This window comes from Canariomyces notabilis (assembly GCF_033297395.1).
Source record: "Canariomyces notabilis strain CBS 508.74 unplaced genomic scaffold N656scaffold_5, whole genome shotgun sequence".
NCBI lineage: Eukaryota > Fungi > Ascomycota > Sordariomycetes > Sordariales > Chaetomiaceae > Canariomyces > Canariomyces notabilis.
Window position 1 is genome coordinate 996,665 of NW_027041827.1, and position 22,010 is coordinate 1,018,674.

A 22,010-nucleotide genomic window follows, 5' to 3' on the forward strand; every position below is an offset into this window, starting at 1 on the left:
GAACTGTGCATATGAGTAGAAAAACGCAGAACACTGACCATTGTGTGCATGCAGCATAATGTAGGTACCTTACCTCAGCTGCTTAACTTGACGGACCTCCATAATCTATGACTCCATGGTATAGTCTCTCGGGTAGGATCATGGATTTCAAAGTGTTGGATGTTTTCCATGTTTCGAGGCTAGATCTGCCAAGGTACCTACGACTGTGGTTGCTCCAAGTACCAGTCGTCACTTCCGTTTGGCTTTTCCCAGTGTCTCACTCTCTCCGGGCACGAGTAACCGGTTGATCACTGCTTGGAAGGAACGATCAAGACAGGTGCTAACTCAGATCGATGCCTAGCCTGAAGGCTGAAGCTGTGTACATCCATGACATAACCAGTTCCGAAAATTCGCCGCATCATGCAACTTCCATTCCCAACCAAGCAACATTTCCAACTCCGATACTCTACTGACCACCCTCCTCCACGAGACTACCTAAGCACAGAGCGTCAAAGTGACATCCTTAGCCGACGTGCAGACCTTGACCTGGGAGCCCGCGGGGGGCACGCCCGTGGGCCAGATGATGGAGGGGCAGGACTGCTCGGCGCTTTCCACAACAAGCTTCTTGCCGACAAAGGCATCGCCAAAGATGTCGCTGAGGTCGTACCAGACCTTGTCGTTGTCGAGGTTGTAGGCAAAGATGGTCTGGGGCGAGCCGTTGTACAGGCCGTCGGCGCTGCGCGTGATCTTGAGCGCCTTGCCGCCGGTCCGCGGATCCTTGCGGAACTCCTCGGCGTAAAACCCGCCGTTGGTCCCCAGCGCGTAAGGGCCGGCCATCTCGGAACCCACCGACCAGACGTGTACCGTCTCGGGGCACTTGTTGACCACGCGCGCCATGCCAAGGGCTGAGGCGAAGGGGGCAGCGGCGGCCGCGAGGGCCAGGACGGCGAGCTTGGTCATCATGGTTGGTTGGTTTGGAGTTGTTGAACTGGACAAGTCTTGAAGGCTGAGTTTGGGCCAGGACAGAGGTCCGAAGTATTGCTGTTGAGCGGAGATAACGAGGAGCTTCTTGAGGAGATGGTTAAGGTAGGTGAGTCTGATGTGATATTCTGTGTTCTAACAAGAGGGCGATGACGGATTATATAGGCACCGGACGGCTCTCTGCTTGTCTTGCATATGGAAATAGCAGCATCCCTGGGTTTACCAGTACTTGCGGGTGGGATGGTTCGGGTTATCCACCTGAAGATCCATACCGTCCATCACGACACGGAACCAATATCCCCAACCTCGGCATATATTCCATCAGGTAACAAAAACACGAGAATACGAAGCCCGAACTTCCGGGCTGCGAGGAAAGTAGCCCAACATTGCCTGATGCTTACGGACGGGTTGAAGTGAGGGGAGTCATGTGCCTGGTGGCCTGGTCTTGGTAACATCCCAGAGTCTCTAGCCCGAGCCCAGGGGCTAAGGCATGACACCGGCGGGCGCAGCCTGAAATCCGACTGCACAAGCACGAGTTCATCAACTACATGCTGCATGCATCGACGGAGCCGCTTGCGGGGAGCGGGAAGCCGAGTAACGGTCGGCTTGGATCTTGCGTGACTGCCGTTGCATCCTGGGGCCCTGCCTCGTGGTAGCTCCTGGGTTGAATCCATACGAGATGTCAGCAAATGGGCCCTGCTACCACAATGACGGGATTATGAGGGCAACTGCCGATCTTGCCTGTAAAGAGGTTGGGGCTTCCCTTAAACCGTATGAACAGGTAGAACCGCTGCTTGAGTGACTTGACAAGTTGACAGTGAACTCCTTGACCGCGGCCCTTCAACGGTAGAAAATCGTTTACCACCAGAGCCTGGAACACGGATGATGGGTCCGTAAATCACAATGATACCTACATTCTGTCTCACGGCTAGGTAGGAGACTATCACTGGGTTCTTGTATTACCAGACACCGAAGCTCTCGACCATTACCACTACGGTATGGCCGGGATAGAAGTGACAAGCCTCTCAGGACTACACAAGTATCCCAAATCGCACTCAACCAGAAGCATCTATTTCATGGCTTCCTGGGTTGCAGTATATGAAGAACAGGGGAGCCATGAAGCTCGTATATGCACCGGAAGAAAGCTAGGGCGGTCTTGGCAGACGTCTTCGAGGGGCGGTCTGAGGCGGAGGGGAATGCTACCTCGCGTCCCAGAAAATCCGGGATGATGAGCTACCCCGAATTAGCATCACGAGACTGTCGAGAGAGTCAGGGGATAGGAAGCTTGACTCCACACGTGCCGCGTTGCCGTGTCTTCCTCTGAGCTATCGGTAGCTGGGACTCTGGGAGCACGAGTCCAGTGAGCTTATTTTATTTATAAGTCTCGAGTCAAATCTCACTTGTCTTACTAGGTACCGAACCGTTACTTGCACCCCACACCGGCTTATCTAGGTAAGTCAGCCTTTTATCACGCCACAAGTCCTCCCCGTCCACTGTTCTTTTTCGCCGTGAGAGACAGTACAGAAGACTTTGCCATTTATGCGAGCCGAAATGAAAGCTTTCAATCAAATATCATTGCAGAGCCAAAACAACGCAGGACAAGCAACGCACTCTAGACTGTACATACCTCTGCTTGATCATGTATCTTTGCTCCACGCCGCGCCAGATTTCTAAAGAAGGAATGGGGTCCGAGAACCGTGGGTGTTAATCGCCATGATTCAACTCGAGAACAACGATCAGGATCATCGGGTCTGGTGTTAATGCTGAATATTCGGATGACTTGTGAAAATGATTGAGCTCGATTGAGCTATCTATCGGGCTGTTGGCGGTACAAACTGTGATTGTGGCGTTTTTCGCAACTTCTCCGGACTCAGCCGGGTGCTCGGTCCGGAGATGTGGAGGATCGGGTTGACCCCCCGCTATCGCAAAAGCGGGGCCGGAACCAGAGTGGGACCGGAGCTCGGTGCTGCCCCACACTACGGCCGGACCGAGATTCTGCCCATCTTCCCCGCCTGAATTTTCAGAAATCCAACACATGAAGCGAAACCCTTTCCAGGTTGCCTTCAACGCCCCGCCTGAACCTGTTGTCTTCCTGATATCTTCCCCGGGTAGTAGCGTCCGAGATTATACTAAGGCTAACATAGCCCTTTGGTCATGGAGCAACCTGTTATCGATGGGCCAAGTGCGCAGACACCAGGGGCCGCGAACCCCGCCCCCGCTCTCCTCCCAGACCGCGAGCGCCAGCCCTCCTTAACGTCGCACACCACCACACACACAAAACCCGTCCATTCCCTGGTCATAGATGCCAACGCTATCATCAAAAATGAACCGACCGTCTCGACCCTGATCGCACAGGTTGAGGAGCTCTATACCATTCCTGCCGTGGTTTCAGAGAGTGCGTCTCCGTCTCCATCGAGCGACATGCATGTGGGTTAGCCTGCCCCGCTAACGCTGTGACTCTCAGTTCGCGACGAGGCGACACGTTCTCGGTTCCAGACAACGCTGTCGCCATTTCTCAAGCTTCGCAATCCCCGACCCGAGTCTGTCCAGTTTGTCACAGCCTTTGCGCGGAGAACGGGCGACCTGCAAGTCCTCTCGAGGCCAGATCTACAGCTCCTCGCCCTGACATATGAGTTGGAAATTGAGAGGAACGGCGGTGATGTGCGCTACCTACATCGACTTTTGCTACATGACATGCATGACTGACCGAGTCGGACGATAGTGGCGGTTAAGACGAGAGCCAAACCAGAAAGGGCTGAACGGGAAACCGCCCGGAAAGGCAGACGCAGATGGCAGCGAGCCATCTCAGGCTGGGGTTGAGGCCGCTGCAGACGTTGGGGAACCGAAAACAACTACTGAAGCAGATCAGGAGCAGCAAAATGCTGCTCCTGACGCCGCGGACGAGGCTCGAGACTCCCCTGCGGAGGCGACTAGTGAATCAGTTACGGAGCAATTGGGGGACCTTGATTTGAACAAGCCTGCTGAGGAGGTTGACGCTCCGACGGAAGAATATGAAGAGGATACGACGCCAGAAGATGATGACGGCGGTGGGGAATGGATAAGTCAGTCTCCGTTGCTCCATATCCCCTCTGTTTATTCAAGCTGCTGACATGTTGCCATCCCAGCTCCAAGCAACATCAAAAAGTATCGAGCCAAGGAAAATGCCCTCACGGCACCACAGCCGGTACAGCGGGTGCTCCAGGCGGCCTTGATCACCTCGGACATGGCCATGCGCAATGTAGCCCTCAGGATAAACCTCAAGTAGGTTTCCGTTCCCCAGGTTCCCCGACGCGAAGCAGGTTTCTAACCGTACTCAAGTCTTTTGGACACCGGGTTTTCCAGAATCACCTTTCTAAAGACGTGGGTTTTGAGGTGCCATGGGTGCTGGAAAGTCTGCAAGGATACCACGAAGCAATTCTGCCCCTCCTGCGGACAGGCGACCTTGACACGAGTCTCATGCAGTACCGACGCTGCAGGCAACTTCAAGCTCCATCTCAAGAGGAATTTCCAGTACAACAACAGAGGCAATGTCTATAGCATTCCGAAACCCACCCATGGTACGGCAAGCGGGAAAGGCGCAAACGTCAAGGGAGGTGGCAAAAATGGGTGGGGAAGGGAGTTGATCCTGGCCGAGGACCAAAAGGAGTACACCAAGAAACTGGAAGAAGCCCGCCGGACAAAGCAACGTGATCTCATGGATGGGGACTACCTCCCTAGCATCCTGACCGGCGCCAGGGGTTCAGGCCCTGGGAAGATTAAAGTAGGGGCAGGCCGTAACGTCAATGCCAAGAAGAGGAGGTGATGAGACACGTTCGAATTGGACGGCAAAGGTGTCGAGAATAATGAATCATTATCCCAAGACGAATTTTTGATGCCTGCTTGAAGCACATATGTAGCTATAAAAACACCAAGTCATAACGCCTTGTTTCTCTGTTTCTCAAGAGTCCAGTTCCAACCTAAGCCAACGCCGACCCGTTTATGGCTCTCCGAGCCTCCAGCTAGAACGCCGACAGGGATGCCAGCCATCCCACGAACCATTCGCAACCACAGAACTAATCATCGGCTGGCCTCGCATGCGCGGTCGTTGATCGAAGTCGCAAGTGGGTGTTTACCAGGCTGGTCGGACGCCATCGCTCCTGCTTCCATCGACCATGGAACGTAGATTCGGACAATAACATGCCGTGCGAAATCTGCTCTCCCAAGCCCAGATATCGGTATATGGCTGCCATCTTTGTGCCTCCCCTCCCCCTGAAAATCCTGACATGCGTGCTTATCGCACTAATCACTCATTCTGCCGGCGCCGACGTTAGCTTTAGAAAGATCATAGACTAGAAGACATGGGGGCGTACTCCTCTGCGCCAGAAGCACGGCAAACCGCTTGCGCACCGCCAGCCGGTGGCGCGACCACTTGTCGTCGGGCGAGAAGCGCGCCGGGTGCGCCGACTTGGTCACCTGGCCGTCCATGACCTTCTTAAGGGTGTAGCGCCGGCCAGACCCGTTCGTTTCGGGCAGGTACATGAGATGCATTTTTGCTTTCTTTTGGTGGGTGGGTGGGTGGGTGGTGTACGTGGTCAAGGGATGTCGGGTGGGTGTGCTATTACAGTCGGCGTGCCGACAAGGTTCGTTTTGGGCCGACTTTGGTTATGGTCTGCTGGGCTGTTCTTGGTGCTTGATCTGGATCTGGATTTTTTTGACCGAGGTGGATGTCCTGATGAATTTGATAGAACAATATTGTTAGTCGTACCGCACGGACCACACAATGCAGTGCCTCCTCCTTACGGGGTATCCCAGAAGTCTCAGGCTCTTCAAGTACAGTGGATGCGCCCGATTGGCTTCACGTTTATCGTGCAAAGAGCTGGCTTCCACTTCATGGAAACTCAATGGGTTGTCTGAGATCGAAGTCCTGGCTGTGATTTTGAGGGGAGGAAGGGGAGGGATGTGGTTTGGTTCATATCAACCCGAATCCGAGGCAAAGGAATGCCCTAAAAAACCCCTAACCCTGTTGGCACCAACCGCTTCGTCTTCAAGGCACTGTGCGCGCGGCGCGCGCATTTCCAACCACGCGAGTTAGTTAAGTCACTTCAAGGTGTTGCGGGTATGACAAGGCAGGAGTGTTATACTCGACATACCCCGGCAGCTGTATCTCAGTATCATTTTGTCCGACTACTAGCACTGCCCCCCAAAGAGAGCTGAAATCAGCAGAATGCCGCGTCGTCGTTCCCACCTGTAACCTTGAACACACCTGCCTGCCAGTCGCCCAGCATCAATGGAAGGCTTAACTGGCAGTCCGCTGATGCTTGATAGCCCTCCTCTCATCAATTGTCTTCACTCTTCATCAGGCCTTTCATGCTCCGAGCCTCGACGTCTCTACGCTGTTGGGAGTATTGCACGCAATCTAACAAGCTACCACATACCACAGTACACTAGGAATGATCGTCGGGCTCAAAATCTGTCACTGGCTGACTGCTTCGTACCCCGCCCCCAGGCGATTGCCCAGCACGGCGAGGATGGTCACAGGTCAACTCAATTCCACGGAAGCCAAGGGTGGCTTGGCAGGGTGTAACCACACTGCTAAACCCCAACCCAGCCCTTATTACTCCGTTTCTGACGTTGGGGATGAGCCAGACAGTACATTATCCCAGGCATAAGCACTGGACCAGGTGCATGTGGTTGGTGTTTGGTTGCCTCCTGGCCGCGCAGGGGGAAGCAGTCTAGGTTCTGGAATCGATACATCTTTTGATCTTTCCAACTTTTCATGACTCTGATAACAAGACATATGGAACTTGAACAAAGCGTTTGACCCCTTTATATCGGATTATGAAGAGGTCACTGCATCAACAAGAGACGGACTTACTTACACGACCTGCTTTTCCGGAAACCTGGACGAGGAACAGTTCTCTTGCACCTTTTCTTTTGTGCTTCCTCTTTACACTTTATCTCTCTTGCACCGCCTCAGGAGCCACATAGCTCGCTTAACAGCCAGGCAGCCTAACGTTACCAATGGATCCAGTCAGCCTGATTACAGCTTTGGTGGAGGTCTTGGGGCTGTGTGCGGCAGCAGTTGAGCAGCTCAAAAAGTTCTGGAATGCCGGAAGGGATCTCGGGACGCTCATGAGCAGGGTTGGTCGAGCGCAGCAGACAATCGAGTCCATACTGGAGGTGGTGAGAGAACTGAAGACGGCCGGTTTGGCATCTCTGGAGTTCTCCCTAGACGTGTTCGTTAATCCCCTCAAGGACGTCATCAGGAAGATCTTGCTCCAGATACAGGGCGTTGTCAGCACGGAACCCGGGAGGCTTCGCCCGAAATTCGTCCAAAAACTGCTCTGGACAATGTCGCGGGACAAGTTGGTCGATCTTGAGAATGAGTTGAAGGAGCTTGAAGTCGGCATGGCCAGTCAAGTCGGCGCCTTGAATCTGTAAGTGCTATATAGTGGGGATGGTGAATTCGATATACCATATCACTGACCCCCGTGATAGACTGGTCAGCTAAAGCATCTGGGCGTGACCCGGTCCAACACCCTTCCGATTCCTACCTCAGAACCTGAGATTCATGACGCTTTCTCCGACACCGCCACGTTAGGACCGGTTGAGCTCGAAGAGGACGCGGGCGCTGGCAAGGATCATGGCGAGATACTGAACTCATTGCGAGTGCGAACATGGCTTGGCAACCTCGATGCTGATAAACACGACCAAGAATACGTCCGACTGCGCGACAAGTTGAGCGACGCGGCCAAGTGGGGGTATTGGGACGACGTTTTTGATATACTCGAGTCGGGCCACCGCATCTACGAGGAGTCCTGGATCAACGCACCGAGGATCAGTGAGTTACCGATGTGGAATCACCCTTCCTCGCTGTCTGCTCGCGGGCCAGAGGACTGTGATACGGGTGCTAACCAACGATGACAGAACGGGGCGAGGGGCTGGAATTCATCAGTCTCTGGACTCCTCTTCACCAGGCTGTCTACTTGGGTGCCCCTATAGAAGTCGTGTCAAAACTCCTAGAGCTTGGTGCATCTAGTGAGTTACTCCGCGCTTTTGTCTTACCATCAAATACCTCTTGCTTCCCTTCAGGGGCTGGGACTGAACTTTGTTTCCTTCAGGGACACTTAGGACGCGATGGACCGAGTTCCCTTGGCCAGATATGACGCCGTTGGAGCTCGCTCAGCATCTCGGCGTCACGCATCTGACCGACATCCTACGACCCACCATTCGGGTGCCAATCCCTTACGACACTCTGAATGCGCTGCAGAAGCAGTTCCACAAGCTCATCACGCACGAAATGGGCGACAGCTTCAAGGACGAAGAGTGGTTTTTGCCCCAGCTAGAGGTCTTGCTGGAGCATGAGCCTCAACAGTGGACTTGGTTTCCCGTCAAATTCTCGCAAACACCCGAAATATACGTAAGCCTCATCTTTACCTCACGCTCACAGACGTCCCCATACGGCCCATGAGCTCACTAGCGTGTTGGTAGGGTTATTGGTATCGCATCGATGGCCGTGATCTGCTTATCCGATCCGACAGTACAAGGCTACGGGGGATGCAGCAGGGATATAGGGTCTCTGTCGACGGCATCTTTGAGGTCGAGCAGGCCATCGTTTCTTAGTGCATTTGTGCAACGGCTCTCTCAGGTTACTTATATTAGGAGTCACTGTCTTGGACAACAGCAAAGCTCAAGCTGCACTGCGGGCAACGCAGCCTTAAAATGTAACCTCCCTACCCGATTTTGAGCTCTCAATAATAGCCTCGATGATCCTCAGCACCTTGGCGGCCTGCGACGCGGGAACTGGCACGTCCTCTTCCTTTCCGCTCTCCACAGCCTTGGCGAACAAGCTGTAAAACTTGAGGTACGTTTCCGGCTCGACGGTCGGGCATATCCTCTCCTCGACTTTCCCATTCTCTGCCAGAAGGCAGAGCTTGCCATAGTGCGCCTCATCCTCCCTCCCAAACCCAGCATCCGTCACCTTCCCACCGCCCCTCAACCAGTCCTCCTGCGGATCTAACCCGGTCTTGTGGTAGCTCCCCTTACTCCCCCTAACCCAGAACCTCAGCTGTCTGGTCTCTGCACTTAACACCCCGATGCGCACATGCACCAGCATACCCGTATTGGCATAGCTCAGCACTGCCGTGACACTATCCGGCTCACCGTCCGTCTCGGGCGTCCCGACCAACCGCCCCTGCCGCTGACGCACCAACCTCGCCCAGACCGACGTGGGCATGCCAAACAAGACAAACACCTGATCAAGCAAATGACTGCCGAGATCAAACAGCGCGCCGCCACCCTGAGCCATCGTCAAACCGCCCTTCCACGACTGGGGCGGGTCTGGCCGGTACCGGTCAAAGTGCGTCTCGAACTCGACGACGCGGCCCAGCGTGCCCTCGGCCAGCAGGCGCCGCACCGTCAAGAAGTCGGCATCCCACCGCCGGTTCTGGTACACGCAGAGCACCCGCCCGCGGGACGCGGCCAGGGCCGTGAGGGCTTCGGCCTCGGCCGAGCTCGGCACGAAGGGCTTCTCGACCAGCACGTGCTTACCTGCCTCGAGCGCGGCGCGCGCAAAGGGGAAGTGGGTTTGTGGAGGGGTGCAGAGCACCACGATGTCGACGGCCGAGTCGGAGAGTAAGGGGGTGAGGTCCGTGTAGTGCGTCACGGAGGGGTAGTCCTCCCGGGCCGAGTTGCCGGGGGTTGGGGAGCGTTGCAGGATGGAGTGCAGTTTGAGGGAAGGGGTTTGGTTGAGGAAGGGGATGTGGAAGGTTTTGGCGGAGAGGCTGGGGGTTGATTATGGGATTAGCATATATAGAGCTGTACTGCCCAGGGAGGTGACAGTTATAAGGCCTCAAGGAGGGAGTCCACTCACCCATAGCCAATGATGGCAACGTTGAACTGCCTTTCGGACGACATTTTGGTTTGGTGCCTGGATGGTTGGTACTCAGTTTCGGCAAAGACGAGGGATGATGTGAATTTGGATCACAAAACGAGGAGTTTTGAATCCCGTCGAGCTTGCGGGGTAAGTGCGAGCAAGTTAGGGGTGGAAACTTGCAAGTGGTGTGATCCATACTGACCCACTCGTGGATGACTCTTTTGGAATCGAGCTCTAGGTGAATTCATCCCCAGCCGTCGACAGAATTGATTTGATACTCCCATCATCCCCTTTCATGATGCTAGAGGGCGTAGTTTAGGGATTCTAGGTTCATCATTTGCTCTTAGCTGATAGGGGCAGACCATCCCCTTGCAGCTTTCTTCCAGGTAACTAGCATGTAGCTAAGGTTAGCAGAATCCCTTGTTATAGTGGTTCTTTCTCACCATGTTAGGCTAGGAAAACAATAATGCAAATCAATGGCTGCGTGAAGCTAATATTTCCTTGATTCTTTGACTCTTTGAGCATCCATCTGCAGCGTCGATCTCCCAGGGGCCCAAGTCATGCTGGAAAGCTCAGGGCCAGGAGTTGGGTTAGGGTTAGGATCAGGGGTTAGTGTTAGCAGGCGGCAGGGCTCCACCGTGATCAATCGATCCAATCCTCAGTCAAGAACTCACTTGAACTGCTCACCGCAACAGTTGAAACACAAAGTCTCAAACAAAACCGCTTCAACGCAATGGCTTGATGGCGAGCAGTTTGAGCCACTACTGTAAATCGATAGCGACAATTGGCTGGAAACTCCCGAGTACGCCTTCTCGTTGCTTATCTCTTCTTCTTATCCTTATCTTTGGCTCACAGCAGCTAATTGAAAATGGTATCAAAATGCTCAACTCCTATTTGTGACGTTATAGCGAGCCATTGACCAAACAGCGCGCTGTGTCCCCGATTTCCCCTCCTCCTTTCCAAGATGTCTGCATTCTGCAACGTTCTTGCAGCAGTATGTGCTAACACGATAACGGATATCAATGGTACCGTCGGATTTCGACCAGGTCACTTTGTGGGTTGATTCACCTAGCTGACAGAAGAATCGTAAATCAGGCACACTATGAATCGAAACTCACTTCGATAAAACTATAGGATTCTTCTAGTCGACAATCAAGATTCCACACCTACACAACTTGTCAGCAACTCAGCCCTGTGACATGCAGCATCTCGCCGGGCCGTATGCCAGGCACACGATCCCGCCAAGGATGTGAGGAGTGCAGGAGGCGGAGGAGAAAGTGTGATGAGCAGAAGCCCTGTTGCGGCCAGTGTTTGGCGTTCAATAGGACGTGTACATACGCTCTAAGACTTGTATGGAGCGGTGCCAGCAATCGCAGTGACCGCAGGAACTCGACCGCTTGCCAGCTTCGACTCGGACTTGGTGCAGGCCCCGCGGGTCGTAATATAGGTACGCACTCACCGAGCCTTCGTGTTCTCATACCTTGCAGCTGAGACTGACCTCGACAAGATGGAGAAGAAGGGACCTTGGTGCAGCAGAACAGGAATCCCAGAACTCCGCCGGTTTTGCCCACAGGGGCCGTGCCACTATCCGTCTCCCTTCCGCGTCGTCTACCAAACGGCATCCCGCTCTCGCCAACATATCAGAGCCTTCTAAGCTATTTCACAGGAGACATCCTCGCTTCCCTGTCCTGCCATCCCTCAATACACCAAGACCTACGCCAAGGCCTGGTGCCCGTCACCCTCGAATCGCCTCAGCTCATGTCGGCCTGCCTCGCACTATCAGCAGCGGGCTTCCTGTCTCGTGGAGTCCTCTCGCTAAACGGCATTGAGATATCCAGGATCCTTGGCCACCTGCAGTCGTCAGGGCTATCACTCTTGCGAAGCGCCTTGGGGACAGGCCAAATGGACGAGACCCTGTTGGCAACATGTCTGATCTGGTGTCTTAGCGATGTCTTCACCTACCGCCAAGGCACATCTTCCTGGCGTATCCATTTACAAGGAATCCGGGCTCTTCTGGACGGTGACGGGAGGACCCGTCGCGATTTCACCAACCCATCCGGTGCCCTCCAGTCCGCCATGAAGCATCTATACCAGCTCTATCTCTCGTTACAAACCCTGCCGTACATCCCCCCTTCAGAGAACTCCGAGCCACGAGCACCGCTACACGCTCCTCCTGCCACAGACCCGCTGAAAGCCAATCTCAAACCTGCTCCCAGCCCCGCGATTGACGGCTTCTTAGGCTACAGCGACGAGCTGTTAGACGTGATCCACCAAATCGACCATCTCTCCCGACTCGCCTCGGTCGATCCCTTAGCGTCATCCTTCGAAGCAGGCATTCTCCTCGGCAAGGTCCAGGCCATGATCAGCCGCGATTCCAAAGCGCCGCCGGCCGTCATATCCATCTGCTCCCCTCTATCGCCCGAGTACGGCCGCGAGTTCACGCTCTGCCACCAAATCTTCCAGCAGGCGACCCTGATCCACCTCTACAGGCGACTGTACCACCTTCCGTCCGGGTCAGAGCCGATACAGTCTGCTGTTCGTGCCATGAAGGAAATGGTCAGTAACATGAGCACTACCCAGGGGCAGCCATGCCATACCTGGGTCGCTATGGCGATGCCGCTGTTTACGCTTGGCTGTGAGGCTTTTACTGAGGAGCAAAAGAGCTTTGTGCTTGATAAGGTTGAGAAATTGGGCGAGTGTATTCGCTCGTTGCATATCAGTATCATTCGCCAGGCGCTGCAGGATATATGGGATGTAAGGGCGAGTTTGGGTGATTTTAGGGGGGAGCTGTGCGCAAGCCAACTGCTAGGTGTGTCTTCGAAGTACCATTCGAGCTCTGGTTGGTAATACTGACATCGGAATCGTGATACAGAGAAGCTGGATTACAACATTATCCTGTTTTGATGTCCGGCTGACGGGGCTTGTCTACTTAGCAAGCCCACGCTTCCATCCTTCGTGATACATATCGACCCGACTCTTGATCCGAAGATACGAACCCAGTTACTTAGTTTACTATATTCATAGGCTATTAAAAGCCTTCATTCATACGATGAGCAACCCAGCGTCGTTTATATATTCCGTCTTATACGCTCGTGAATTCACAGATCATCCGCGTCGTTGCCCTCCACCATTTTACTCAGGGGGCCCTTCTTCACCATGATACTCATAACCTCATAGAGCACATCAGCTGCAGCCATGGTAGTGTGCTCGGCGTTCGTGTCGTACGCAGGCTGTTCGAACATTCTTCCGTTAGTACAACGCCTAGAATATTCAGTAACGAAACCACAGAGCAAGAGACTTACAGCGACCTCGACAATATCCGCTGCAATCAAGTTGAGATTCTCCAACCCGCGGAGAATGGTCCTGAGTTCCCTGGTCGACCAGCCTCCTGTCTCGGGGGTGCCCGTGGCCGGGGCAAACGCCGGGTCCAACGTGTCAATATCGATCGAGAGGTAGACGGGCCTCTTGGTGCCGATGCGGTCCACGATCCTCTTGATGATGCCGTCGGTGCCAATCGTGTCGATCTCGCGGGCCTCGACAATCTCAAAGCCGCAGTAGCCGTCGTTGTCGTAGTCGCTGGGCCCGCTCAGGGTGGTGCGGATCCCCGCGTGGATGTTGGTGTCGTTGGCAAGCAGGCCTTCCATGGCGGCGTGGTAGAAGTAGGTGCCGTGGTTGATGGCCGCGACTTCAGAGGGTGATCCGCCAAACACCTTGGGCTTCCCTATATTGGCGTCAGGGGCGGGGGGGTTCAAAGGTGAAGGGGGTTGGAAATGATGGCTTACAGGTGTCCAGGTGACTGTCAAAGTGAATGACGGAGACAGGGCCGTAAGCGCGATTGATGGATCGCAGCAAGGGAAGGGTGATGGTATGGTCTCCGCCAAGCGTGATGACTCTAGGCAGCGTTTTGCCCTTGATGGCAGGTCCTCGCTTGTCCGCATCCGTTGCAGGAGGGCGGGAGAGGATCTTGAAATGGCCTTCCTCGATTTGTTGAAGAGCCCAAGTATTGTCATACCTTCATCACTGTCAGCACCTGGACATAACCTACGATGTTGAGCCGGCTTGGAGCCTTACGACGTAACAGGAATGTCACCGCAGTCTAGGACGGTGGCCCAGCTGTTGAAGGGGTTTGTCTTGAGGGGGACATTGTATCCTCCACTAGCTTGTGGTCAGCCCGACTTGGGTTGCTTGGTAGGGATAAGGGATGCATACTAGAGATTCAACCGCCGAGAGCCCTGTCGGATACCCGAGGGACCGAAGCGAGCGCCTGGACGATACGACGTCCCGGTGTCGAAGGGAGCACCTTTGCCATGCATGATCAGCCACATGTGACGTGCATTGAAGACTCCCTGTTGGAGAAGGTGCCTACCGATGAAAGCAATGTCGTAGATGGCATCAGGGTTCTGAAGACAGGGCTGGTAAGGGAGACGGCCAAAGGTAGATATGCCGGAGAAAACGGAATCGGCCTGCGTCAAGTCACATCATCATGGAAGTGTTAGTGAGGGCGACGACGGCAAACTGTATAAGGCATTGAAGCTTGCGTGAAGACATGCCTGTGTACCGCCATCCCCAGGAAGGGTATTAAACCACAAAGATTTGTGAGGTCCCGAAATTATTTTCTGAGACTGCTCATGCCCGGCGTGGGCGGTCGCGATTGCCGCGGACCCGAGGGTTAAGAGTGCTGACCAGGAATGCATCGTTCTTTCCTACTTGGGGGCCCGTTCTCCAGCTTCTAGTAGCGAACAAAATGACGAGCCTGGAAGCATTCTTTCTGGACGCTTGACCAGCCAGCTAGGTCTTATTATACCTTCAGACGGGTGTCGAGAAGAGTCCGAGACAGGAGTCAGGCAGAGGTTCCCTTCTCCCGGTCTTCACTCTTCCCCAGACCGCCAGTATACATCTACAGTTCTACACCATCACATCGTCATCTTGTGCCGTCCAGCGCCTACTTCACCAGAGTGAGTCTAGCCTCAGATGCTGCAGCCTGGCATTATCCACGTTTCCATGCTCTGCCGGCCCCTTCTCCACATCGCCGTTATCGAGAGTGGACTCGGGTGGCTACATTTCCAGATTGCGTTAGTGTATGGATGCAACTGCCTCGATCGACGGCAAGATCGAGAAGCTTGGGCTCTATCTCTGCAGTGGTCCAGTGGCTTCCTGCACTTCCCAAACAGGTCTGATAGCCGCCGACAAGCAGTCGTTGCTGGCTGGCCTCTCAGGATGCTGCGTCTTCCGCGGAACCGTGCATGGCCGATACTGGGCCGATGACCATTGGCGATCATTCATGACTCTGGGCATGGCTTGCAGTGTTATCACGGCGTGCTGCATGACATGGTCCGATAACATCCGAGCGTTCCCATCTTGCGGATTGCTTTGCAAATGCTTTCTCCATCAAAGAAGCATAGGCTGCCTAGGTGTGCATGGATCTTGCATGCCGTGTGGAAAGCCACCTGGGATTGGGCACAGGTACAAGAACTCGGCAACGAGTGTACTGTGAAGTTCCCTATTAAGCCCCGTGAAAGCTCGGTTCGGGTGCCGTTGGATCCCGTTGACGAGGGCCGAGAATTGTTCGAATTTTGAACCGTGTACGTCGATATTGCGAGAAGTCAGCCGATCTCCGACAAAAGGGCAAATTCAAGTCCCGCAAAGGAAACATGAACAAATTTCGAACCAGGGACAGTAGCCTTCTCCCTCGAGACCTCGAGCAACATGAACCTGTCGACGAGACATCGCCCCTGCTCTCCTCCTCCGAGACTCGTCGGCCGCTTCCAGCCCGATCCGAATACGTCGAATGGCTCGCTGAGATGTGGTTTCTGATCAAAGCCTCGATACCCATCATTCTGGCCTACATGCTCCAAAACAGCCTGCAAACCGTATCTGTCCTTGTCGTTGGGCGCCTCTCCTCGGAAGCTCTGGCAGTCGCTGCCTTCTCGTACATGTTCGCCATGGCAACGGCATGGCTGATTGCTTTGGGAGGGACGAGTGCGCTCGACACGTTGGCTTCGAGCAGCTTTACAGCATCCAAAGATAAGGGAAACTTGGGAGTCTTGCTGCAGCGAGGCCTGTTCGTCTTGACGGCCTTCTACACCGTCGTCGTCGTCATCTGGTGTTTCTCAGAACCGCTCTTCAGGGCACTGGGCCAGCCCGAGTCCATCTGCATCCACAGCGCCAGGTTTCTCCAGTTGCTGGCCCCGGGAGGTCTAGGCTACGTCTGGTTTGAGTGCATGAAGAAGTTCCTGCAGGCCCAAGGCATCTATCGGCCAGGGACCTACGCACTCCTTATCACCTCCCCGCTCAACGCTGTCCTCAACTACCTCTTCATCTACACCTTCGACTTTGGCATATACGGAGCCCCCGTGGCCACGGGCATATCCTACTGGCTTTCCTTCCTGCTCCTTGTTGCCTACGCCGCCTTGATTCGGGGCAAGGAGTGCTGGAGCGGACTGCAGCCAAGACGGGCTCTTGCAAATTCGTGGCCCTTTGCCAAGCTCGCCTTCCTGGGTGTCATTCATGTCGGCACCGAGTGGTGGGCATTTGAGATCGTCGCTCTTGCTGCCGGTCGGCTCGGAACGCTTCCCCTTGCGGCCCAGTCCGTTATCATGACGGCGGATCAGATCATCAACACGATCCCCTTTGGTCTTGGGGTCGCAGAATCGGCTCGGCTGGGGAATATTCTTGGAGCAAAAAACCCCAGGGCCGCGAGACGCTCCGCGCATTGCGCTGCCATCCTCTCCGTCATCTTTGGTTCCATCATCCTTACGGTCCTCTTCGCAACGAGACATGTCATCGGTGGCCTATTCAACAGCGACAAGCGTGTTATTTCCCTCGTCGCTGATGTCATTCCCTATGTCGCCTTGTTCCAAATTGCCGACGGACTGAACGGCAGTTGTGGTGGAGCCTTAAGGGGGATGGGCCGTCAGTGGGTAGGGGCGCTCGTGAACTGCATAAGCTACTACGGAGGTGCTCTTCCCGGTGGTATCTACCTCGCTTTTCATGGTTGGGGCTTGGCTGGTTTGTGGATGGGACAGTGCGTTGCTCTGTCGCTCGTAGGCATCCTGGAATGGATCATTGTCGGGTTGAGCAACTGGGAAAACGAGGTTCAAAGGGCTGTGGACCGGCTAGACGAGGAGAGCCACGATTCGATTGTTGTTTCACACCATTAGGGTAAAGATAGATTTCTACTAGTACTTGGGCAAAAGGTACTGTACGCATTAGAATGTGAGCTTCCAACTGAGTGGCTAGGCGGCTTATGAGCCTTACGCATCATCTGCACGTTGGGCCTTGGCTTGCTTGCACTATCTGGGGAGTCAAGTTTTTTTTGGGCCCCAACCTTCGTACTGAACCGTGGAGCATTGGAACTGCGCTGACGCACTCCAACTTTGCCATGTACTGGAGAAGAGGAGGGGGAGAGAGCCGGAGAGAAGGAGGGGGTGTTGTTAGGTAGCGCACTTTGCGCTTGTTTGTGTTTGCTGGGAAGGCTCCATCCACTTGTCCTGGGATTTGGAAGCGACGGTCAGATACCGTAGCTACCTGGGTTGGTTTTCTATCCTTGACTGTGGACCAGTGATACAGAAGGAGTGCCCCATGGTCTATTTCCCCGTACCTGAGTAGGGACGTAATCGAGATACATGCGAATATCAGCAAAGGTGCATCGATCACATTGAAGGCTACCACCATACCGGTACGCTAGCAGCCTTCCATTATTCCATAAAGCAGACCGAGCCGGTGCCGTAGGGCTGAGTTGGTCTGGCTTCCGAAACCAGTGTCGTTACGGAGAATAATTTCAATGTATCACAATCAGCAGCCAGCGTGGGGAACATGCGAGCATGAAAGTTGGGGGACATGGGGCCAAGCCACGCTGATAGCCCATTGGCCAATGATCTCCAAACTCCAATAGCCTGGAAAGGGGCTTACCAAGGCTGGCTGAATCCTGTCTATCCAGCTCCAAGGGAACGGCTGGCATCTCCCCACGAAATCCACGATCCGGGACCAGGGCCAACTACCGAGTATTAACGACAGTTCGGAGATAAGGGCATCCAACATTTCAATGGGACGGGATCTGGCTGATAAGGCGCGTATTGTTCCTTTTTGGGTATTATTGCCCAGTAAGTGCCCATGGAACGCCCATGTGGAGCGGGCGGAGATAAGACGCCAGCACTACGATAGGTACGAAATGATAAGGTCGAGAGACGGGGCAACCGGGGCTGGATGATCGGGAGAGTATCTGAGGGAGTAAAGAACATATTATTGCTTATGTATATACATATATGGTGCATATATACAGTTGGTCTCATCGATCATGGTCATGCACATGCCAGTTCCTACCGTCTTGACGGCTTCGACGCTCGCATGGACAAGTACAACAACGACATGGCCGATGCAGAAAAGCAAGACAAGGCTTTTCCTCCTACAGGGTCTGAACCGAAGCCCCTGGTTGGCCAGGTGACCGAGGAAGTGGTCTTGAGCAAAGATGGCCTCAAGCTGTTCCCACAGCCCGTCCTCGGCGACGACCTCGACCCCCTGAACTGGTCTTCTGCGCAAAAACACACAATATTGGCCATTGTAATGTCACTGTAAGCTGCTTCAACAATTCGAGATCAAACCATGACTTATCCTAACGCCTGGGAACACCCCTGACAGGTATTTCATGTTCACCTACATCACCACGACCACCGTCCCATCCTTCCCCGATCTCCAAACCACCTACTCCGCAACCCTAGAACAAGCAAACTGGACCGTCGCTATCCCCGCTCTCGGCCTTGCTCTGGGCCCGTTGCTCTGGGCGTCCCCAGCCGACATCATCGGTCGACGGCCCATCTTCATCCTCGGCACTCTCATGGCCCTGGTCTCGACCATCGGGGCCGCGTTGGCGCCGACCTACTCCGGTTACATGGCGGCTCGGTTCTTTCAGGGCTTGGGAGTAAGCCCTGCGTCCAATGTCGGTTTGGCCATCATCAACGATATTTTCTTTGACCATGAGCGAGGGCAGAAGCTGGGGCTTTGGGTCCTGGCTATTGACCAAGGGCTGTTGTTTGGGCCGTTGATCGGTGGGTTTGTGAATATTGCGGGTTATCAGTGGATTCAGTGGGTTTCGGCCATTCTCTTTGGGGTTATTCTTCTTGCGGAGGTGTTCTTCCTCCCCGAGACGCTCTATCCGCGCCATCTTATGCTTGCACAAAAGCATGGGGTTCGAACGGCTGCTGTCCAGGCGGGTGATGAGAAGGCCTTGACGGAGAGTTGGTCTTCTTCAAGGAACATGCACATGACTGTGCCGAAAACGAAGAAGTTGCCCTTTGCCAATGTCTCGCCACTCCCGGGAATCAAGCACCCAAAGCCGTATGACACCATCATACGCTTCATCAAGACCTTCAAGTACATTGTGGTCCCCGTCTCCATCATGACCTACTGCTTTGGCTGGTACTGGTGGGTGCTTTCGGTTGTGACGCTGGTCCCCATCGCCTACGCGACATATGCGGTACACATTCAGGGGTAAGCTCTTTGTTTTGTTTTGTTTTGTTTTGATCCCCCTATGGCACCAGCAACCAGCCATTTGTGCTAACGCCCGACTCAAGGCTTTTATATCTCGGCCTGATTGTGGGCACCTTGATTTCCGAAATCTTTTGCTCCGGCCGTCTGAGCGACTGGATGGTGGTCAAACTCGCCAAGTCCAACAACAACCAAAAGACGCCAGAGATGCGTTTGTGGCTAGCATATCCCGCCGCCGTCTTGACTGCGGTTGGTCTAATTGTCTGGGGCGTCAGTGTGGATCAGGGCTACCACTGGATGGTGGGCCAAGTAGCCTTTGCTCTCTGTAAGTTCATTTGTCCTCCAGGTTTTCAGTGACAAAGCCGAGACTGATGCTAACTCTTCAATCAAGTTGGTGCCGGCATCCAAATGGGAAACACGGCCATCTGTTCGTACGTGGTGGATGCCTACCCGATGCAGAGCATGGCCACCATGACCTTTTATGCCGTCATGCTAAACTTGTCCGCCTTTGTTGACCCATTCTTCATTGTGCCGTGGGTCGACAATGTCGGCTTTACCTGGGCGTTTGCTGGTCATGCCATAATCACCGTCTTCTTTTGCATTCCGCTGCTGGCAGCATTGCATCGATTCGGCCCGGCAATGCGTGAGAAATCCGGAAGCCCATCGTGGGTAAACCCGGAATTCGAGCAGACTGACATGGATGCGGCGAGCTGAGTTCAGCGTTGACTAGGTAGAAATAATATTCTTAACAATTTCATTGATTCAGAATAATACGTACTTGTCAGACGAACAGTAATTTTACTCACTGAGTGTAGTATTATTTATCTTTGCAAGGTCTAGTCATCTAAGGTACATACAGATAGGCGTGAACTGAAGCTACCTAGCGACCTCATCGTGAGTCCCTGATACATCATCCTCAAACCCTCGACACACTTAGCTTTACTACGTGTTCTAATGTAAAGAGAAGCCCCCCAGATAAATCAATGTGAATAGCGTGCTCTTAATTGCTAAAGCTGTGCGAGCATAAAACTCCTGCAATAAGTACCTTACCCATCTACACTCACGCTTTCTTCCACTTGAGTTCTGCAACATGAATGCTCCAGTCCATAACCCCTTATCTTGCATTGATGTATCAATAAACTCAGGTGCTGTATCACAACGCTTCTGCTTTAATGCAAAGAATCAGACAGCGGGGAAGATATATAGACACTTCTTGATGGCTTTGTTTACTTTCTGTTTGCAACCCTGAATACACCACTACTCTTTGCCACCCCGAAGCCAAAACGCAATGTCCAGACATAGCTATTCCCAGTTACTGCCTTAAGTCAGGGAGGTATTCTGATTCAAAACACAGATGTTTAGTTCTTCCAAGCTCATAGTCTCGGCCTCTTTATGCCAATACCCATATCGCCGCTCCGACTTGCGGATTGGAGTCAGCCATCCACATCTGGGTTTTGCCGCCCGAGCAAGAACCATTCAAGTTTCGTAGTGACGGTTCAACGTGCCTGAGATGGTACCTCGTGGCTCATGTAATACAGACAACGACGGCCTATCTTCAAGTTGTTGATATACCGCCCTCCTAACGGCTCTCAGCCCCGGCACTCCATTCTCCGGATTAGGTGCCTCGTTAAATTACACGCAGTGAATTCGTGCTCTAAAATCCAGACCCGCATAATCCATTCATTAAGTTCTTTCTGTGACCGCAACGGAAGTACGCGGAATAATGCCATTGTATAAGCGGGCCCGGGCTTGCCGCCGGAGGCGGTCCCACGAAGCTTCGTTGTTTGTGTGCAATAGCTTCCAGCATTGTTGCATCTTGATCAGAAAACCGTCTTCACGCGCTCAGACATATCAGAATGGAAACAATCCCAGCTTCGCTGAAAAGTCATATAGAAAGGTTAGAGCATACCAGATCCATTCCACACATCTCCCTGCCATGTTCACTGCCCTCCTCCAGGTCCTTGGCCTTCCTCCATCCCTCACTACCTTGTGCCCGCATGCTCTGCGGCCTTCCCTTTGTCCCTCGCCCCTCGTCGTCTGCTTTCAGCTCGGCGGAAGTTCACGGAACTGTGACCGGCCTTAGGATGCGAGTCGCTCTATTGGCCGCATCCTCCAGTTCGAACGACACCATAATCACTCCTCGCAATGCGAGTCGTCTTATTCGCCGCATAGGTTAAAGGGACGGGTCTCTGCGAGGGGTGATATGCGGGTCTACGCCTAGATTTCTTTCTCTTGGCTGCCCTGTGTTTTGATTCTTCCTCCTCCTCCTCCCCGAAACTCGAATCTTCCTTTCCTCTTTACTCACCCCAGCCCTCTTCCTCCTCTTCCTGCTCTTCTCCCTCCTCGCCTTCTCTTCTTTCTCCAGCTTCTCCTCCCACCTCATCTTCTTTCTTCACCTCAGGCTCTTCGTCGTCGGCTTTCTCTCCCTCTGCTTCTTCTGCCCGAACTCGTTCTTCTCCATCTTCTTCTTCCTCGCCTGAGGTTGCTCCTCTGCTTCTTTTTTCTCCATGCCAATCATCACCACAGACTTCTTCCAGAGCCTGAGAATCGAGCAGCGAGCTCGACCTATTTCAGTTCTACTAAATTCCCACGGAATCACCCTCATCTAACCTACTACCTATCTCAACTTTCCTCCAACAGGCCTGTCGACACGACCGACAATCTGAGCATCACTTCTTATAACATAAGTGCCTAGCTCCGCAGCGGGCGGGGG

At 53.7% G+C, this 22,010-nt stretch overlaps 9 protein-coding genes across 9 annotated transcripts; 5 read left to right on the forward strand and 4 right to left on the reverse strand.

The window, feature by feature from the left end:
* Window positions 1–474: 474 nt before the first annotated feature.
* N656DRAFT_704801 (uncharacterized protein) lies at window positions 475–939 on the reverse strand (the record flags this gene model as incomplete). The annotated part of the gene is made up of 1 exon (XM_064811211.1): window positions 475–939. The coding sequence occupies one exon, from the start codon at window positions 937–939 to the stop codon at window positions 475–477; it is 465 nt and encodes a 154-aa protein (XP_064672370.1).
* Window positions 940–2,652: 1,713 nt separating this feature from the next.
* On the forward strand, window positions 2,653–4,887 carry N656DRAFT_548243 (D-site 20S pre-rRNA nuclease). Its single transcript, XM_064810041.1, has 5 exons — window positions 2,653–3,355; window positions 3,425–3,621; window positions 3,683–4,022; window positions 4,086–4,221; window positions 4,279–4,887. Exons 1-5 carry the CDS (start codon window positions 3,115–3,117, stop codon window positions 4,760–4,762), a joined length of 1,398 nt encoding a protein of 465 aa, XP_064672371.1. The 5' UTR covers window positions 2,653–3,114; the 3' UTR covers window positions 4,763–4,887.
* A 251-nt stretch (window positions 4,888–5,138) lies between these two features.
* On the reverse strand, window positions 5,139–5,830 carry N656DRAFT_749427 (uncharacterized protein). The gene is made up of 2 exons (XM_064812979.1): window positions 5,740–5,830; window positions 5,139–5,668 (listed from the first exon to the last, which is right to left on the reverse strand). The coding sequence occupies exon 2, from the start codon at window positions 5,485–5,487 to the stop codon at window positions 5,239–5,241; it is 249 nt and encodes an 82-aa protein (XP_064672372.1). The 5' UTR covers window positions 5,488–5,668; window positions 5,740–5,830; the 3' UTR covers window positions 5,139–5,238.
* A 1,130-nt stretch (window positions 5,831–6,960) lies between these two features.
* On the forward strand, window positions 6,961–8,562 carry N656DRAFT_796425 (uncharacterized protein; the record flags this gene model as incomplete). The annotated part of the gene is made up of 5 exons (XM_064817521.1): window positions 6,961–7,359; window positions 7,438–7,780; window positions 7,867–7,977; window positions 8,061–8,359; window positions 8,431–8,562. The coding sequence occupies 5 exons, from the start codon at window positions 6,961–6,963 to the stop codon at window positions 8,560–8,562; spliced, it is 1,284 nt and encodes a 427-aa protein (XP_064672373.1).
* A 94-nt stretch (window positions 8,563–8,656) lies between these two features.
* Window positions 8,657–9,855, reverse strand: N656DRAFT_749431 (NAD(P)-binding protein; the record flags this gene model as incomplete). Its single annotated transcript, XM_064812980.1, has 2 exons — window positions 8,657–9,722; window positions 9,812–9,855. 2 exons carry the CDS (start codon window positions 9,853–9,855, stop codon window positions 8,657–8,659), a joined length of 1,110 nt encoding a protein of 369 aa, XP_064672374.1.
* A 1,078-nt stretch (window positions 9,856–10,933) lies between these two features.
* Window positions 10,934–12,848, forward strand: N656DRAFT_548152 (uncharacterized protein). Its single transcript, XM_064810040.1, has 3 exons — window positions 10,934–11,261; window positions 11,322–12,623; window positions 12,687–12,848. The coding sequence occupies exons 1-3, from the start codon at window positions 11,036–11,038 to the stop codon at window positions 12,716–12,718; spliced, it is 1,560 nt and encodes a 519-aa protein (XP_064672375.1). The 5' UTR covers window positions 10,934–11,035; the 3' UTR covers window positions 12,719–12,848.
* Window positions 12,849–12,912: 64 nt separating this feature from the next.
* Window positions 12,913–14,559, reverse strand: N656DRAFT_843512 (Arginase/deacetylase; the record flags this gene model as incomplete). The annotated part of the gene is made up of 7 exons (XM_064819095.1): window positions 14,365–14,559; window positions 14,181–14,277; window positions 14,024–14,114; window positions 13,886–13,969; window positions 13,597–13,826; window positions 13,117–13,535; window positions 12,913–13,044 (listed from the first exon to the last, which is right to left on the reverse strand). The coding sequence occupies exons 1-7, from the start codon at window positions 14,506–14,508 to the stop codon at window positions 12,913–12,915; spliced, it is 1,197 nt and encodes a 398-aa protein (XP_064672376.1). The 5' UTR covers window positions 14,509–14,559.
* Window positions 14,560–15,615: 1,056 nt separating this feature from the next.
* N656DRAFT_788216 (putative MATE efflux family protein subfamily) lies at window positions 15,616–16,974 on the forward strand (the record flags this gene model as incomplete). Its single annotated transcript, XM_064816674.1, has 1 exon — window positions 15,616–16,974. One exon carries the CDS (start codon window positions 15,616–15,618, stop codon window positions 16,972–16,974), a length of 1,359 nt encoding a protein of 452 aa, XP_064672377.1.
* Window positions 16,975–18,181: 1,207 nt separating this feature from the next.
* N656DRAFT_749438 (putative MFS transporter) lies at window positions 18,182–20,044 on the forward strand (the record flags this gene model as incomplete). The annotated part of the gene is made up of 4 exons (XM_064812981.1): window positions 18,182–18,384; window positions 18,452–19,300; window positions 19,384–19,622; window positions 19,689–20,044. 4 exons carry the CDS (start codon window positions 18,182–18,184, stop codon window positions 20,009–20,011), a joined length of 1,614 nt encoding a protein of 537 aa, XP_064672378.1. The 3' UTR covers window positions 20,012–20,044.
* Window positions 20,045–22,010: the final 1,966 nt, after the last annotated feature.